Raw genomic sequence first — 14,300 nt, forward strand, 5'->3', positions numbered from 1 at the left:
CTTGTGTGAACTTCTTTTTATTTCGAGTGAATTGTATGAGGTTATTTCTCTCGATTACTTGTACTCTTATATTTATAGTGGATTGCTCATCTCCTCTTGTGGATGTAGGTCGGTTGACCGAACCACGTTAAATGTTTGTGTCTCTTTTGTTATATTTATCATTTTTGTCTTCTTACTTATGATCTTTCGAAATTTGCATTGCTAGCTTCCGCATGACACCTAATTATTTTTGTTCTTAACAACCCATTTATCAAGGACTCGGCCTTGTGCCTAGATATTCCTCTTCTTTTTTGAGAAATCAATAAAAATGATGAGTTGCTCAAGTTTTTCTGCTATAATTTTGTTCGCATCTTAAGCGCCTGGGACGTAACAAGATCTCGATACTTGATATCGTTCTTTGTCTGTTTTCGCCACCTTTGGCAGCCCTTCCTCAGTTTCGTTTTGACGGGGGGCTCCAACTTCAGTAAATATTGCTATTCTTCACTCGATTGCTTTTAGATATGACATACATTTTCTTTACCGTTAGCAGGTATTCTTTGATTCGATTTACCCCAGTCGACCTAGATAACTTTAGCACTTGGTGATAGATGAAATGCATGGCCTTCCTAAGATAACATTCTAGCCTATTAATCATCAAGAACGTCAAACTATGTAGCCTTAATTACCCTTTAGGCATTTATTGACATCTCAATATCCCCCGAGTGGTCTCACTTGCCATATTGAAACAAGGAAACACTTTGGTCACCAGGATCAACTTATCTATCAACTCCATCTGCTCAAGAATTCGTTTGTGGATAATATTCGTCGAGCTATATGGATTAATCAACACACATTTTATATTAAAGTTAGAAATATTTAGAGATATTATTCGGGCACCTTGAGTAATCTAGGTCTCGTTCATCAAAAATGATTATTCCAGCGTCAAGAACTCGATCCGCTCAAGACCTTTTTCCATAACTGATGGACCCTTTTGCCTTCTTTGAGGTTGAAACTATCACTCCATTAATCTCCTCTTTTCCAAGGATCATGTTAATCTCCACGGCTAGCTAGGTGCGGCCGAGTTTGTTTCCTATACTTTCATCATCTTCCTTGCGGTCATTCAAGCTTTTGTATAGCTATTGTATATCTATGGTGTGGTGGTCGACCCTCTAAGCTTTAGTCTCCTCATGAAGGCCTCAAAATCATTCAGACGCAGGACCAACTTCTGATCCAGACGGGCATGTATCTCAGGAAAAATAGACTAATTCGCTGTGTCCTTCAGCCGAGTTATCCTATACCCCTCCCTCTACAGGCCATCATCCCAACTATCGTCCTTTGGCGTAATAACACGCTTCATTGATTTGTGAGGATGTTTGTCATAAAACATAGTGTATCATTGATTTCATTCATCTCCCCTCTCGCCGTAGTAGGTTCCTGCCAATCAAAAAGTATCTAAGCTAGTAACAGAGCAAAGTTTGTAGAGTCAAACAAACACACAGTTGCTCAGGTCCGATGGTGGCAGTTGAATTTGTATACGGCGTCAACATCACGTGTACTAATCATAAGAGTAGGCATCCTAATCTAACTCTCTTCGATTTGAATAGTAATTATCAGTTAAAGCAAAGTAAATATAATGAATTAGAGTGATATAAAGAGTAAAGAATGAGATTTTGTCGACTTAATTTGATTACGAGTGAGTCTGAGAGCTTTTGCTCTGAGAGTATCCTCGAATGAATATGTTAGACAAGAATTCAAAAAAAGGAAAAAGTGAACTTGATGCTCAACAAAATAGTGTATTGATGTGTGTTTCTTAGATTCAGAATGTCTTACGAATGAATGACGTAGATTATTTATAGATTACAACTGCAAGGCCTTAGCCAATCAAAAAGTTCCATCATTGTCCTACTAAGGCTAATCATTGGGTGACATGTGGTGAAGTCTCTACCTAGTGTTAATGAATTTCCAGTGCCAGCTAATATTCTTGTAATGCTCAGCTCATCCACACATATGAACCTTTTGACATCTTTGACTCTCTTATCTTTTTATCCACGTCATTAGGGGTATAATGCATCTCTTTTTATTTCTCGGCTATGTCTTTCCCAAAGGGTCAGTCTCCCGAGATTTTGCGTACCTTTGGACTACTTGTCAGTAGGATCGTTTAAAATCGTCCGCTATCGATAATTCAATCGCAAAATTAGTTTATTGGTATTGGATTATCGGATTAGCGAATGAGGAATGAATTTAAATTTTATAATTAATGGCTTATCGATGTGGAGGACGGATTACTCAATTTTGTTATTGGGTAAACCGTTAATCCGTTAAGAATTTATTATATTTTATCCCTAAACATATAAAATATGTATAATATTGATAATTATAATTTATAAACCTAAAATAAGGGTCAAGCCCATTTAATTAAAGAGGTCAAACCAATTTAATTAAGGAAAAAATAACTTTTTACACATATTCTAATACCATATTTATTTGTATTCCCTATTATACCAAAAAATTTCTAAAATCCTTCTTTTTTCTTTAACTCTCTCACCCTCACTGATACATCACTCTTTCTTCCTAAATCCTCGCCCTAATTCGCTCCTCTTCATCAGTTTTTGATATTTTGAATTTATGAGTACATCTGTTACTCAATTTCAAGATTCTAACTAAGGTATATTTTAATTTTTCCTTATATGGAATCTCACTTCATCCTCATTCAATCTGATTTCTCCTAAAATTTGTATCGTTTGATTTCTTCTGTAAATCTTTGAAAAATCTTCTAAAATTGAAATCATTTGCTTTCTTCTGTAAATCTTTCTGTTTTTGTAACTCATATCTTCAATGATACATATGGAATCCGTTCATGGCCTCAAACAGTCGAATAAAAATCAATGAATTTTTGTTTCACCTGGTTCTGATTCATCTTGGGAAGGTTACGACGAGGTTAGATCCAAACATCGTAACGATCCAGCAGTGATGGATAAGCTACGTGAGAAATTGAAGTCGAAAGCTCCAGTTAAACATGCACCCAAAGAACTAGACAACAAGATTGAAGGGGTTACAACACGCCCTAATCTCCCAAAGGTATGGGTTCAATTAAGGGTTTTTTTATGAAATTTTTATGAAGGTTTTTTGATTCTGATACATATCGTTTATGTATCAGCTTATCATGTATCAAGCGCTAACTTTTCTGATACATAGTGTTTTTTTTAAATGCCATTTTTTTGAAGATTTACTACTTCTGATACATCATGTTTAAATGTCAGTTTCTATTGTATCACATTTTAATATTTCTGATACATCTACATTTATGTATCAGATTATAATTTATAAAGCCTTACTGCTTCTGATACATCTTCTGTATGTATCAGAATCTCATGTATCAAATATTTTAATGCATATGATACATCGCATTTATGTATAAAGTTCAAGTTGTATTTAACCATTTTTTATATCAATGCAGGAAATGAAATACGTCATCAAGAAGATCCCATCCCACCCATTGAGATTCGGCACGGCATATAGGGCTAATTTTTTTTGATGATTTTGAATCATCAATAGGTGAAGAAGGTATAAAGTTATTTAGGCAATTCATATTTGGTCACTACTTAGATATGCCAAACTGCAATTTTCAAGGAAAACGATTATATCACTTTTGTATTGTTCATAACTAACATCGGATTGCCAAACTCCAGAATGTCTTAGTAGTATCGGGATATTCATATCGATTGATTGATGAAACGCGAAGTTTATTTTGAATTGATGCTCTGTTGTTTTCCTTGGAGTCGATGCTCTGTTTTTTGGCTTGAAACTTCATGTACATAACTGTCGCCTTCTTTAACCAATTAATCTCATTAATTAGATCAGTAATTAATTTAAAGAGCCAATCATACCTTATCTCAATCTACTATCCATAAATAACTGATGTGCATTAACTATTCTACAGCTAAAGTTGATCAGATACATAACTTATGTATCAGCAAAATTGAAAAAATAATTGAAATTGACTTCGATTTGAATTGATCCTCTGTTTTTTCCATTTGAGATGATCCTCTATTTTTTGGCTTGAATCTTCATGAATATAACAGTTGCTTTTTTTAACAAATTAATCTCATTAATTAGATCAGTAATTCAATTAAAAAACCAATCATACCTTACATTAAGATACTAATCATAAATAGCTGATATGCATTAAATATTCTACAACTAAAGTTGATGTATCAGATACATAACTTATGTATCAACAAAACTGGAAAAAAAATGAAATCGACTTTGGTTTGAATTTATGCTCTGTTTTTGGGCTTGAATCTTCATGTACACAATCGTTATTTTTTTAACCAAATTAATCCTATTAATTTGATTAGTAATTGATTTAAAGAACTAATCATACCTTATATTAAGATACTATCCATAAATAGATGATCTTCATTAATTATTCTACAGCTAAATTGATATATCAGATACATAACTAATGTATCAGAAAAATTGAAAAAAAAGGAAAATCGGATAATTTTCATACAATGAGGGATGTATAGTAATTAGACTTTTCTATTATGGAATTTAGGTAAAGTTTACTTTAATTAAATAGGCAAGCCCATTTAATTAAAGAGGCCAAATCAATTTAATTAAATAGGCAAGCCCATTTAAAGTAGAAACTAGAAACCCTACTTCTACTCATGACTCTTCTACAGAGTTCTACACAAGTCACAACTATTGTGTCTATTACTCTACTTTCGCCTCTATCGACTGTCTTTACTCTTTACTCTTTAGGTTTAGCTAGACTACTTTCATCTTCCGCGGTTCCGCCTCTGTCTCAGTCTCTCTCTCAAATTCTCATCTCTCATTCTCTCTTGCGCAGTTGCGATTTGCGCCACCTTGTCTTCTCCTCCACCGCGATTTCTTCAGTTTGATTATTTGAAGAGTGTGGAAATTGAAGAGAAGATTAATAAAATCAGATGGTGTACGAAACTCAACAGATTATTATTTCTTCTTACAACAAATGACAGGACGATAAAACTTTGGAAGGTATGAAATTCCTGTGGCATCTATGAATCTTCAAACAAGGTCAAATTGAAGAAAGAAATGATTCTGATTTAAATGACCTCATTGAAGGAACTTTTTTAATTTGAAGGCCCCACATTGTGTTGTACTATTTGTTTAGCTGTTCTATTTGGATTATGTATGATTCATCTCGCTTGAGTTAGCATACTTTACACTGGTTTACCTTGATGGATAATCCTTATTTGCATGACATTGACATTGAGTAGATGCTGAATACATAGTGTAGTGGTTTTATGACTTAAGTTGTCTTCAATACGTTTCTGATGAAAATTCCCAGTAGATAATGATCTTTTGCACCACTTCAGGAGGGGAATTGAAGTAAGTGGCAGAAATTTTACATGTCACCATACCACCGATACACCGCCCGATAACCGTTCAATAATTACTAATTCGATATCGAACCAACCGATATCTTATAGGTTGGCCAGCAAATTAGTACTTTTAAAAGCCGATAACCGTTAAGTCAAACCGCTAAGCATAATAATCTATTCGATCCGCTCGATAAGCACCCCTAGCCAACATGTGTTTATTCGAGATATCGCCACATAGCGTGGATATGCTTTTCCTAATAGGATAATACAAAGGGTAAATGGAGGAGAGGATTATAAGATGGATAATTCAATCCTCATTAATAAGGTAAAAATTTTAAGTAGTCAACCAACGAAACTATTCATATCAGTATTATATCACTACATGTTATTTCTTGTGTTTTAATTTGGTTATTATATCGCTACATGTTATTTTGCATATTTCTTATCCTAATGAAATAGTTGGAAAAAAAACGTGTAAAGAAGAATATCTGTATAACAAAGCTTTTCCAATTGGCCAGCTATCCTTTTTGTGCATTGATAGTAGATAAGATACTCAAAAAAAAATCGCATGAAGATTGGGAAAAATTTGGGAGGAAAAATTGTTGCTATTGTTACTTTTTTATTCTTGTATTTTATTTTCCAATTTCTCTAAAATATTTTTTCTTGAGTCATGGATCTATCGAAAATAATTTATTTATTTATAAAATAAAATTTATATATATATATTACCTTTTCGAATCACTAAAGGGGTCGTTTGGTAGAGTGCATCAGCAAATATAATGCATGCATTAATTTGGTGTATTAGTAATATCTTATTTGGTACACTTTTTCATGTTATGTATAACTAATGCAACATTCTATTGTATATTAAGGTGTGTATTATTAATACTATGGATTTGTAGGTATTAGTAATACAATGAGATTTAATGCATGTATTAACATGCTTAAAGAATCAATCACTCCTTAAAAACTTTTTTACATCTTTTCCACCACATTTGTGAAGGATATCATTATAAATAAATAATTTTTTTAAAAAAACATATCACGCATGCTATTTTTAATACACAAAATCAAATAATACATAAAAAATAATTAATATAAACATAATCAATACAAATATTATTAATACACTTTATTTATTCCTTTGACACTCTACCAAACACCCCTCGAATATGTTGTTATTGTATTATTGTGGTGTTTAAAATTCTTGCTCAACAAGCATCTACAAAAAAGACGTAAGTGTCATCATTCTTTTGGTACTTAAGTTTCCTCATTCATGCAAACTACAAACCATAAAATAAACCAACCAGAGTTGGGGACTCATTTAATTGGATGACAGTTACGTAATTTAGATAGAACAAGGAGGGTGAATTTGTAACGGCGAGATTTGTTCTGACGGCGTGATTTTTGTAGAAACCAGCGAAGCCACGTGAGCAAGTTGGACTAAAGGGTCCCATGCCACCTATGATTGATCCATTTGCTAGCTGTCAATTTATTTACCCATTTTGCCCCTCAATATTCTTTTTCTAATTCACCTAATCACCCACTCCAATCATTATTTGCTCAAAATTAAACAATTACTATTAGCCTATTTGAATTGACTTATTTTTAAGCAATTTATAAATTGAAAACTGTTTATAAATTTTAAAAAAAATAGGTGCAGACCAACTTTTTTTTTGACTTATAAGCTATTTTCAATTTATAAACTGTTTAAAATAAGTCCATCCAAATAAACTCAACTATTTATTGAAGCTTATTTTAATCACAAAATGACTTTAAGTTGGCCAGTCAAACACTCAAAAAAAGTTGAAAACAGCTTATAAGTCAATCCAAACGGCATCTATATCTTAAAAGGCTAAACCCAACCAATTCATAGGTTAAAATGACGATTATAACCTTGATAATATGTTCATAGGACCTTTTTTGTTTAACCACGGGCCGTTTGGTAGCTGATTAGAGTTGCGCTTGTATTAACAATATAGAAATTAGTTGCGAGAGAAATTATATATTATTTTATATATGTATTAGTTATGCAAGGATTAATTTTTTTTATGTATTTGTACCTGGATTTATTGTATTAAAGCCGAATGCCTTTTGAAAACAGTTTCTCTATCTCTACGAAGTAGTGGTAAGATCTGCGTACATTATATCCTCCATTGACTTCACTTATGGAATTTCACTAGGTATGTTGTTGTTATATTAGTTTTCACTTTCTATCCTGTATAAAATAATACATAGATATCCTCGTAACTTATACATGTATTAATTATGTAATCTTCTAAATTGCAAATGAAACATTATATTAATTTTATGCATGCATAATTTACCTCCTAACTTGATATTACTTATTCGAAATTTAATATATAACTCACCTTCAAACTAGCTACCAAACGACCCTTATTATACAAAATACGTACTCAAGATTATTTATCTTCGTTAAAATTTGATCTTATTATCTCATAGTTTTTATCCATTTTATTTTAAATTGCACCAATACTGTGAGAACTATTATCCCGGAAAAGAGATGAATAAATGATATTTTCCTTGTCGCAATTTATTATAATAAATTTTGAGAGTCAAATAAATTTTTTGACTGTAATTTTTTCATATGTTTGGAATTTGTTAATTAATATGATTTGTAGTATTATATATTATATTCAAATATGTAACTTTTATTTCAAAAAATATATATTCTGTCTAAATTTATGTTCAAAACTAAAAAGAAAATCGACTTTTGAAATTCAAAACATCACATAAATTAAAACGGAGGTAAGTATTTAAATTAATTATGTAAGGGGTGAATTTGGTATAAACATAATTTAATTTTTTTAATAAAAAAACAAACAAAAAAAATTCATGTGTGCTGTGCAAGTATCCAATGCTCAAATTCTACATGCATCCCTGTTCACAGAAAAAGCCAGAGGTGAGAGAGCATGGTAGGGTAGGTCATTTTGGTGATAGACATAAGAAATATAAAATATAAATAAATAAATACATAAAGGCTTTTACGGGAGAAAGATAATTTTAATCTTAGATATACGGTATAATTTTTCATTAAAAAAGGTTCAGATGAACTTCAAGCACTCATGTAATGGTGTGCAAAAATTAATTTAATCGACAAACCGAATAAAAAAAGACATAATTTAATTATCGATATTGGGTTATTGAGTTAACGAATTTTAAATAATTTTGTAAATTTTTATTGGGTTATCAATTTAGTTTTCAATTTTATGATTCTGATTAATGGTTTAGCTCATAACTCAATAAGATTATATTAAAATTACTATTTTATTCCTAATTATATTACAATAACTTTAATATTTTACCAACTATATTTCCTAAGTTTTAGTATTACTTTCGGTCGTAGGCAACATAAATTAGCTTCTCCACCTCTCTATTGCGACACTTTCTCCCTTTTTCGCAATTTATTACATGAGTCTTTAGAAGAAATTTAAATAATTTTATTTTAAACAAAAGCAATCAATGTAGAAATTTGTATTGTACTTCTATTCTTATTACCATTTCTATTTTATTAATATCATGTATATATGATCATATGAACATTTTCATATTGGTTGAACTGAAAATCGAATCATTAATGACAAAAAACCTATTAATCAAAAATCCAGAATAATTATCCTATTGATTTGATTGTCGATTTAATTAGCGTGTTCATAAATTAATAAACCTATTATACATAAAATCAAATCGAATCAATCGATGCACATCCCTACGTGTGGCTCGACCCTTGGGTATATGTGTAAATAATGAGAAAGATAGGGAGTTTTTGGAGTTGAAAATAAGTCTTTGTTGGTATAAGGCCTTGCCAGGTCCTTATATTTGGAAGCACAGTTGGCTACAAATAAAAAAGCTTTTTTTCTAAATTGTCCACTTATATATAACACAACAGTTATCTGTTTTTTATTATTATTAGAGAGCTAATATATAATTGCAAACAAAGAAGAAAGAGATTTCACTTTGCTTTCTTCATATTCATGTAAGTGAAACAATACTCAAATTCTTTCTTGTTTTCTTACCACAAAAAGTTAGTGATCAATTTCGTCGTTAAATTGTTTGTAGCTAACAATATTTTTGATAAGTTGTTGTTAATTCATCATTAAATAGGATTAGCAACAGATTTTGTTGTTTAGCTGTAGAATTTGTTTGTCGTTAATTCTTATTTTTAAGTAGTTTTTTGATAATATGTTGTTAATTCATCATTAAATAAGATTATTGTTTAACTACTTGATTTGTCTTTCATTTAATTCCTATTTTTTAAGTAGTTTTTTTTTTGATAATATGTTGCAATCCGTTATTAAATAGGATTAGCAATAAAATTTGGGAAAAGGAGAATGAGTAGGATAGGCTCGAGATCAATTCTTTTCTTTTAGGTGTTTTGTCCGTTGTTAATTCCTATTTATTCACTAGTTTTTTTTTTTTTTGGATAATATGGTGTTAATCCATCGTTAAATAGGATTAGCAATAGATTTATTGTTTAGCTACAAAATTCGTCCGTTGTTAATTCTTATTTTTTCAGTAGTTTGTTGCTAATTCATCGTTATATATAAGACTAGCAACAAATTGTGTTATTTAGCTATAAAATTTATCCGTAGTTGATTCCTATTTTTTCAGCATAGTGAATCTCTTCATTTTACTTATTAATCTTTTATAGTAAGAATTTTCATCATGTTTACTTTTTATTTTATTTTATTTTCTGCAGATATACATATTTTGTGAGTATTTGATTTGAAAGAAATAAAGATGGGATACTGGAAAGCAAAAGTTCTTCCAAAGATCAAACAGATCTTTGATAAAAATGGACCCAAGAAGGCTGCTGCTGCTGAGGCATGCAAAACTTTTGATGAAGCTAAGGTAAAAATAATAATAATAATAATAATAATAATAATAATAATAATAATAATAATAATAATAATAATAATAATAATAATAATAAGAAGAAGAAGAAGAAGAAGACGAATAATAATAATAATAATAATAATAATAATAAGAAGAAGAAGAAGAAGAAGAAATATATATATATATATATATATATATATATATATATATATATATATATATATATATATATATATATATATATATATATATATTAAAGTAATGGATAAAGGATATATTAGTAAAATTATTCATTTTTATGATTTTTTAAAAAGCGTGTAAAAAGAAAAACGAAACTAAAATTGGATAAAGGGAGTATTATCTCAGAAAAAAATAATTGAGATAATATTATTAGTTGAGTAACTATATCATAAAAATATCGACAAGGGCTAGGGTAAATATTTGCTTAGTTAACTAATTCTTGTAAATAAGGAATTTAGATATATTGATAGTGTAAGAAAAACTTTACATAATAATCGTGTTACTTAAATAACTTTATTTAATACACTAATTATGTAAAAAAAAATTATATTATATTTCAGGAGGAGTACAATAAGGAGTTTGAAGAGAAAAAGACTGAGCTACAACCCAAAGTTGTTGAAATTTATGAAGCTGCTGCAGTTGAGATCAAGGTTTGTTATACATTTAATTTATTTATTTATATTTTAATATGATGAAAAAAGTAGAATTATTAAATATTATTCTTTTGTACTAAAATAGTTAAAGAACTTTATAAATGCTCAATTCTGAAGAAACATCTAATAAATTGAAGGTCTTGTTCGGTCATGAGATTTTTTTACTTTTTTTTCAGATTTTTTATTTTATTTTATTTGAAAATCAATATCTGACCACTAAAATTTCAAATGCATTTAAATTCTAAATATTTATTGTAAACATTATGATCAAACACAATTTCAACTTTAAGTAAAATGTCCACTTAGTAAACTATACCTTACATTTATTATTATTTTTAATAGATGTAAAATAAACTAAAATGATATTTATTTTGACAAAAATAAAGTATATAATATGATTATACGGATTGATCAATCAATCTCTTCCAAATATGCACAAAAAATGCTTACTATAATAGATCTTTATGATCTGATTTTTTTTTCAAACTTTACCTATAGCAAAAATTTAATGCACTGAACTGTCGAAAAAATATATATACAGAGTTTAGTGAAGGAACCAAAGGGTGCAGGGCTGAAGAAAAACTCAGATGGGGTTCAGAAATTCCTTGATGAGCTTGTCAAGATTGGTAAGTATTTTACTCATTACTTTCTCCGTTTTAATTTATGTGATTTCTTCTTTTTTTAGTGCATTTAAAATTTCTGTTTCTTCTTTTCTTGCAATTTAAATATTATGTAGCATAGTTAAAACTATAGATTTCAATACAAATGTTTACTTTTTAAATTAAAAAAACTCAATCAAATAGATTCACATAAATTGAAACAATAATGTGACATAATACATTATTCTTACACCGTATAATTTAACAAGTGGTAAGAAGTTGCATTTTTTTTTATCAATATAAATAATTTTTATATATTATGTTTTTATTTATTTGTTATAGAAGATAATAAATTATTTTTTTAAGATCTTAAATCTCACATTTCAAGAAAATTCTTATTAATATCACTTGAATGACTTGGTAATATAAAAAAATTATTTATATTGATGATTTATAAAACTTAAATTCTAATAGTACTTTTTAAAAGATTTGATATATTGTATGTGTAAGGAAATTCATCCCAATATATCTGGTACGTTTCTTTAGTGTATTCCTAATTAAGAATATCACTTTTTTTATAACTATAAACAACTTTACTTTAACTATTCTCGTGAAATAGTTTTATCGTCATATAAATGGCTAAGGTTTATTTTAGATCATAAATTTTAAAATTTTTGTTTTCTTAAATTTTGTGCCTAGTCAAACAATATCTCATTGCGACTCTAATTAGATTTTGGTGTATATCATGTATATGTAATTGAAGAATTTCCGGGATCAAAAGTTGTTAGTGAAGCAAGTTCAAACTTTGGGCCTTCTTATGTACCCGGCCCAGTTCTCTTTGTGTTCGAAAAAGTCTCCACTTTTATAGTCACAGAAGATAAGAAGGAAGAAGAACCCACGGCTGCTGACGTGGCACCTGCTGATCAACACGCAACAGCCACGCCAGTTGAAGAGGTGGAGGTGAAGGAGAAGGAAATAGTTATTGAAGCTGGGGAATCAAAGAAGGAAGAGGAACCAGCTATTGCTGACGTGGCATCTACAACCAAAGTGGAAGATGCGCCTGCACCTGCTAACGTGGTACCTGCAGTTAAGGTGGAAGAAGCACCTGCAGCCGCAGCAGCACCAGAACCACCAAAGGCTTAAAAAGGTGGTCCAATGTACTAAAGTTATCGTTATGTGTGAGGTTCAAAAAAGACCTGATGAATATATATACTTTAATTTGTCTTTGTGTCTAAAAATTGCATTTTATTTTATTTTTTTACCTTTTTTATGTTTCATGGTTATGTACTGTGAGAAAAAAAAGACAAAAACTTGATTTATTATTCTTTTGTTAGTGTTCTCTCCTTGTTTATTTCCTTTGTTACTTTGTACAATATTATATCAACAATGTCTTGTGAATTTTTATTTATTTATTCTCAAACTTATTCCATTTGATTCTTCAATACTATAGTTTTTTTAATAAGTAAATTTGATTTCTCCCTTCTTTTTCTCCTTAGTATAAATGGTATGGTTCTTAGTATATTCAAACTTCTATTTCCACTTTATTATTTAATTTTATAAAACGTGTCAAACTAATATTGTAGTTGGTGATAAAAAATTACACCTATTGACCTTGACAATTGATGATCCTGAATTTTTATCGTCACTTACCCCATAAGATAAACCTTCAAGATCAGAAGTCAAAACTTAAACTTAAAAGTGTTCATCCATAAAAATTAGAGCAAATGAGGTCACCCAGGTGGCGGACATGACTTGAACCTCATATTATAAGATTTTTTTAATTGATCCTAAATCACTTTATGTATTCATATATAGTTTCTAGTAGTTAATAAAAGTCTCCTCTCCACTTCTTACTATTGGTTTCCGTCTCATTGAAACTGTCATATAATCATAGCGGTCTAGCGGAGATGGAGAGGAAGACTTTAGCTTATCCAATTTTTTTTTGGAGTACTTTCGCATTAAATTAGTAATTGATAAATTTTATAATGAAACAGTTATAATTTTATTTAGCGATTGATTAGCATGATTTTTTGTTAGTTATTTAGCGATAGATTAACGATTATTTAGTCAGCATATTTCTCTATGAAATTAAAAACTGAGACCAGATTGTAGTCTTAAGTAATTAATGACGTGGCTAATTTTTCTGCCACAAAAAATAAACTTTGAAGTGTTATTTTTCTTTGATAAGATAAAATTTAGAAAAAAGAATCTCAACAACTAATTGCGTGTAGATATTGTGGTTGATGTGACGGTATCATTTGCAAAAAAATTTAACAAAAAAAAACTGAATTAATTCAATTGGTGTAATATTTTAATTTTTCGATATATCCCTGTTGATAAGTATAAGAGAGATGATAAATAATTTTATTTTTAAATAAATGACACGTGGCAGTTGTTTGAGAGAGACTTCTATTAATCTAATTTGATTGTGTATCGTCAGTGTAACCATAGTTTCTTATATTAAAGTCGTTTTTTTGTAGGGAGTACTTTACTTTTCAATGTGTGATTTTTCGATGCGAATTCAGATTTTATTGAGGATATCGAACATCGAATGAAAAATTAAAAAATAAATATCAACACCTAGGATATGGTGGCTTATATTGAATACAACATAATTCTAATAATAACAATAACATATTCAGTGTAATTTCATTAATTAGAATTTAGAAAGGTTAAAATGTACGCAAAACCTTATCACTATCTTAGAGATAGAAATGTTATTTTCAATAGACCTCGACTCAAGAAAAAAAATACAATTCTAATAATAATAAAATAAAAATAATATAATGTAAATTATTGAGAAAGGGAAGAAGGGATACATCAGA

The 14,300-nt window shown here is 29.5% G+C and overlaps 1 protein-coding gene across 1 annotated transcript; it reads left to right on the forward strand.

Moving 5' to 3' along the window:
* The first annotated feature begins 9,199 nt into the window (after positions 1-9,199).
* LOC129877433 (plasma membrane-associated cation-binding protein 1-like) lies at positions 9,200-12,885 on the forward strand. The gene is made up of 5 exons (XM_055952930.1): positions 9,200-9,342; positions 10,066-10,217; positions 10,784-10,873; positions 11,418-11,502; positions 12,239-12,885. The coding sequence occupies exons 2-5, from the start codon at positions 10,107-10,109 to the stop codon at positions 12,616-12,618; spliced, it is 666 nt and encodes a 221-aa protein (XP_055808905.1). The 5' UTR covers positions 9,200-9,342; positions 10,066-10,106; the 3' UTR covers positions 12,619-12,885.
* The last annotated feature ends 1,415 nt before the right edge of the window (positions 12,886-14,300 follow it).

Source organism: Solanum dulcamara, chromosome 12 (assembly GCF_947179165.1).
Source record: "Solanum dulcamara chromosome 12, daSolDulc1.2, whole genome shotgun sequence".
Taxonomy (NCBI): Eukaryota; Viridiplantae; Streptophyta; class Magnoliopsida; order Solanales; family Solanaceae; genus Solanum; species Solanum dulcamara.

Bases quoted from the DNA above. Each gene is read 5' to 3' on its own strand.
- LOC129877433 (XM_055952930.1), top strand. From the start codon at position 10,107: ATGGGATACTGGAAAGCAAAAGTTCTTCCAAAGATCAAACAGATCTTT. The intron at 10,218-10,783 runs GTAAAAATAATA...ATTATATTTCAG, and splicing joins AAACTTTTGATGAAGCTAAG to GAGGAGTACAATAAGGAGTT. The intron at 11,503-12,238 runs GTAAGTATTTTA...ATGTAATTGAAG, and splicing joins TGATGAGCTTGTCAAGATTG to AATTTCCGGGATCAAAAGTT.